The 4,165-nt window shown below is 43.1% G+C and overlaps 1 protein-coding gene across 1 annotated transcript in view; it reads right to left on the bottom strand.

The window, feature by feature from the left end:
* Cds1 (CDP-diacylglycerol synthase 1) overlaps window positions 1-4,165 on the bottom strand; it is a 75,331-nt gene that overhangs the window by 15,455 nt on the left and 55,711 nt on the right. Inside the window, exon 6 of the mRNA XM_005359570.3 lies at window positions 18-76. Coding sequence (XP_005359627.1) covers window positions 18-76 — 59 coding nt within the window. The remainder of the gene's footprint in view (window positions 1-17; window positions 77-4,165) is intronic.

Here is a 4,165-nt window from a genome sequence, read left to right as displayed (position 1 = left end):
AAACTGTTGATACACACCATGTAAAACTGCAGGCGGTAGTGTTTCTTCACCAAGCTCAGCACGAACATGCAGAAACCTGTTCAAAAACACAAGACAAGCTGTGGGATTCTGTACGGAGTATAAGATCCCTGAACACCCCCCACACCCAAAACCAGTTTTCTGCACTTCATCCAAGCATGTGTCAGTCATCACTCAACGACCTCTCCTACTTTACAGAGAGCATCCTAAGCAGTCTCCTGAAGGAACAATTGTGAAATCTCCCACGTGCCAGACATATTCCATGGGAAAAATTCAATCACTGTCTCCTACATTAATTAAATGAATTAGTCCCTTGCTAATATGGAAGCTGGAAAACATCTTAAGTTATCAATTTACCAAGAGCAGGCTGACAGGTTAGTGTATGAGTGTTTGCCTAGCATGTGGGGGGTGGGGTCTGATGCTTAATCTTCAGCATAGGAAATTCCACTACATAAAATGTCCATTGATTGAGAGTATTACAGAACGTGTTCAGTGTCCATGAAAATGAGTAACTATGGCAGCTAATACCCATTGAGCATGCTATGTTCCTAACTCCGTCTAAGCTTTTACATGTATTAATCCAGTCCTTCCGATAGCCTTAATGTAGCTCTCCTTCACCATCACCACTTCACTGTAGGCAGAGACTAGACCCAAATAACCACATAGAAACTGTATTAATTACTACACTGTTTGGCCAATGATTGTAGCGTGAATATTCCTAGCTAGCTCTTACATCCTAAACTAACCCATTTCTATCAATCTGTGTATCACTAAGAGGCTATGGCCTACCTGCGTGCCCTTCTCCTTCAGCTCTCTGACTCTGCCTACTCTCTCTCTAAATCTGTTCAGATTTCTCACTGGTCAAAACAGTTTTCTTCATCAACCAATTATAGCAACACATATGCAGAAGGACAATCCACATCACTTCATGAATGAAGAAAAAAGTTTTGTCTCTGCATTGAGGATCGCAGAAATAAAAGAAATGTTTAGAGGCTCCTGGTTCTTAAGTCATGTGGTTCCGTGGAAACTCAGGTGGCAAGAATAACTTGTAGTGAACAAAGACTGACTTGAAGTTTCTCACACCAGCAGTATACATACAGTGAAACATGTGCTTTTAAGTCACTTCTCACTTCCCAGTGTCTGACTGTGTCACATACATTCACTGCGATGAAGACATGCTACAGTACCCAACTCAGGGACACTCCCCATTCGTACACTAACACGACGAGGGGCTCTCTCAGAATACCAGTAAGTTTTCAGACACGCTGCTCAGAGGTGGAGACTCAAAATGCATGAACTGAGTCTGGCTGAGATAAGCCGCCATGCGTTCTGCAGTGAGCTCGGAGTGGACCTGACACAGAAACTGAGTCCGTTATCGACTGACCTGTACCACATGAGACAAACACTCGGCCTTGCACTCTGTGCTCAGTTCACCAGGCAGGATAACCACGGGTGCACATCTCCACAAGCAGGGAGTCGGCCTCTGTCTGCTTTTGATACCTCACTCTGCATGTCCACTGCAAAGGATCGCAACAAAATACAGGCGAAAGGGAGCTGACCAGAGTTCCTACTCCTACTTGTCACTGACAGGATCATCGGCTTGCTGGACTACAAAACCAGGAGGCCAACATGCTTTGCTGCAAGCATGCAAAAGCTGTAACAATATTCACGAGATGGGGAGAGAACTAAGAACATGAAACCCGTGCTGCTTCAGCTGCCAAGTGTGTGAAAGTCTGGTTTTAGACAGACTGCCTTACGTTTTCCTTCTGTGATGACGAGATTTTGTTTTCTTCATTGAGAATTTTGTGTATGGATGCAGTAGGTACCGTTTCGCCTTTCTGACTCCTCAAATCCATGGAAGCCCACATGCAGAAGCCTGGCAATGCAGCCATTTCTACCACACTGCACAGAATCAATCCCAAATGCACCAAAGACCTCACTCAGAACTGCTATAAGGAGCGCTCTCTGAAAGCGACTTAGTTTGCCTGGGTATTGAGGCCAAGCATTGACAAATGGGACCTCACAGAACTAAAAATCCCATACAGCACAGGAAAGAATCAGTCAAGGGAAGAGGAAGCCCCAGAGCAGAGAATGTGACAACTCTTCACCTAATGAAGGATTAATACCCAAAATATACAGAAACTCACAAATAGTTCTGAAAAATAAATGGCCCGATTAAAAACTGAGCTGAGGATCTGAACAGATTTCTCAAAAGAAATAAAAATGGATAAGAAATATCTCAAATGTGCTCAAGATCCTTGAGCAATTAGGAAAATTTTCGCCTTACTCTAGCAGAATGGCTAAGATCAAGAAAACAGAGGTGGGTGTTGGTGGCGGCACACACCTTTAATCCCAGCCCTTGGAGGCAGAGGCAGGCAGACCTCTGTGAGTTCAAGGTCAGCCTGGTCTACAGAGTTCCCAGACAGCTAGGGCCATTACTGGGCTGTAGAGAACCCCTGTCTTGAAAAACTGAAAAAGAAGGGAGGGACAGAAGGAAGAAGAGAGGGAGGGAGGGAAGAAAAAACAGCTGACAACAAAAGTTGGTGAGGGTATAGGAAAGGAGAACTATTGTTCTTTACTGGTAGAGCTACAAACTGTGTAGCCGCTGTGGAAATCAATGTGGAAAATTCTCAAAAGGCTAAACTCAATAGAACAGTGACTAAGACATCAAGTTTATCTAAAGCTAGATATTTTTAAAGAAAAGCATCCTTTATAAAACTAGATATGAAAATCATTATCATTCACAACTACATGGCTATGTGAATATTTTACGCTTAAAACATAAAAGTGTACATATATAACCTAGTAACTCCAGAGTTAAGATAATTTTTACAATTGGATTCACAGTCATACCTTTTCTTGACTGAAGAATATTTAAATAGTTATGTTTTCAATTAAAATCACAGGCTTTATTAGATGACGACAGACACCAGCATTCACTAAAAAAGTCAGTTAGTTTTTGCTAACTTGTCACCTGGAAAGAAGGGTACTTAACTGAGGAGCTGCCTCCATCAGACTGGCTTGTAGACATGGCTGTGGGGCATTTTCTTGATTAATGATGGATGTGGGGGGCCCAACCCACTGCAGGCACTGACACCCCTGGGCAAGTGGTCTGGAGTAGCAGATCAAGCAATGGAAGCAAGCCAGTAGGCAAAGATCCCCCATAGACTCGGTTCATCCCTTGCCTCCAGGTTTTGGCTGTGGCTTCCCTCAGTGATGAACCATGATCATGAAATATAAATCAAAGAAACTCTTCCCCAAGTTGCTTTTGATCAGTGTTTTATCACAGCAACAGAAAGCACACTAGCACAGGTCCCTAACCCACTCAGCTATGATGTAACAGCTCTCAATGTAGTTATGTGGAGTGGGACTGGCTGAGCTGGAGGTGCTGATGCAGATATGACCATCCTGCATGCCATCCCAAGCACTCCCAAGGTAGCAATGAGAGCTGGTTTCCAACCAACAAAACAAAGTCTCTATAGCCAAGAATAGAAGCAGATGAGATGGTCGAGCAGGTCGTGAAAAGTTTAGGAAAAATTGAGATACTGGAAAAGCCCACAAGACACAATACAGGAGATTAGACACAATACAGCAGATTTCAGAAAATGAGTTAACAGTTTAAAAACATATCAAGGATTTATAACATTCCAGGTGCAAGATACAAAAAAAAAAGGTGAGACAGTCACGAGCATTACAGAGTTTACCGTCCAGCTGAAGAGATGGAAAACGGAAAAATAACTGTTTTTAAATTTTAATATTAGTGATTAAGGACCCAGTAAACATGTGGTGTCAACTCTGAACCGGCCACGAGGAGGAGCCTGGGTTTGAACACGGTGCTTACCAACTTCCTCCTCATTCTTTTTATACTACTTGCCAAAACTTCTGGCATCATCTTAGGTAACTTCAGAGGCACGCTGCACTGTGTGGTAGAGTCACACCCTAGACTACGGCTGAGCTGTGCACACAAAGGTTAAAGGAACAGGTAGTTCAGACACTGACACACAGTCATGGCAGCTGAATGCGAGAAGAAAAGCTGCCAAAGGAGACTGATCAATTACCTAAGGATTGTACAGAAACCAAAATAACCACATATAACATGTAAGCAAAACAATCCTTTGCTAACCTGAAATGATCCTATCCTATAGCC

Source organism: Microtus ochrogaster, linkage group LG1 (assembly GCF_000317375.1).
Source record: "Microtus ochrogaster isolate Prairie Vole_2 linkage group LG1, MicOch1.0, whole genome shotgun sequence".
Taxonomy (NCBI): Eukaryota; Metazoa; Chordata; class Mammalia; order Rodentia; family Cricetidae; genus Microtus; species Microtus ochrogaster.
Note: the sequence above shows the minus strand (reverse complement) of the source record. Positions and strands in the feature narration are given on the sequence as shown.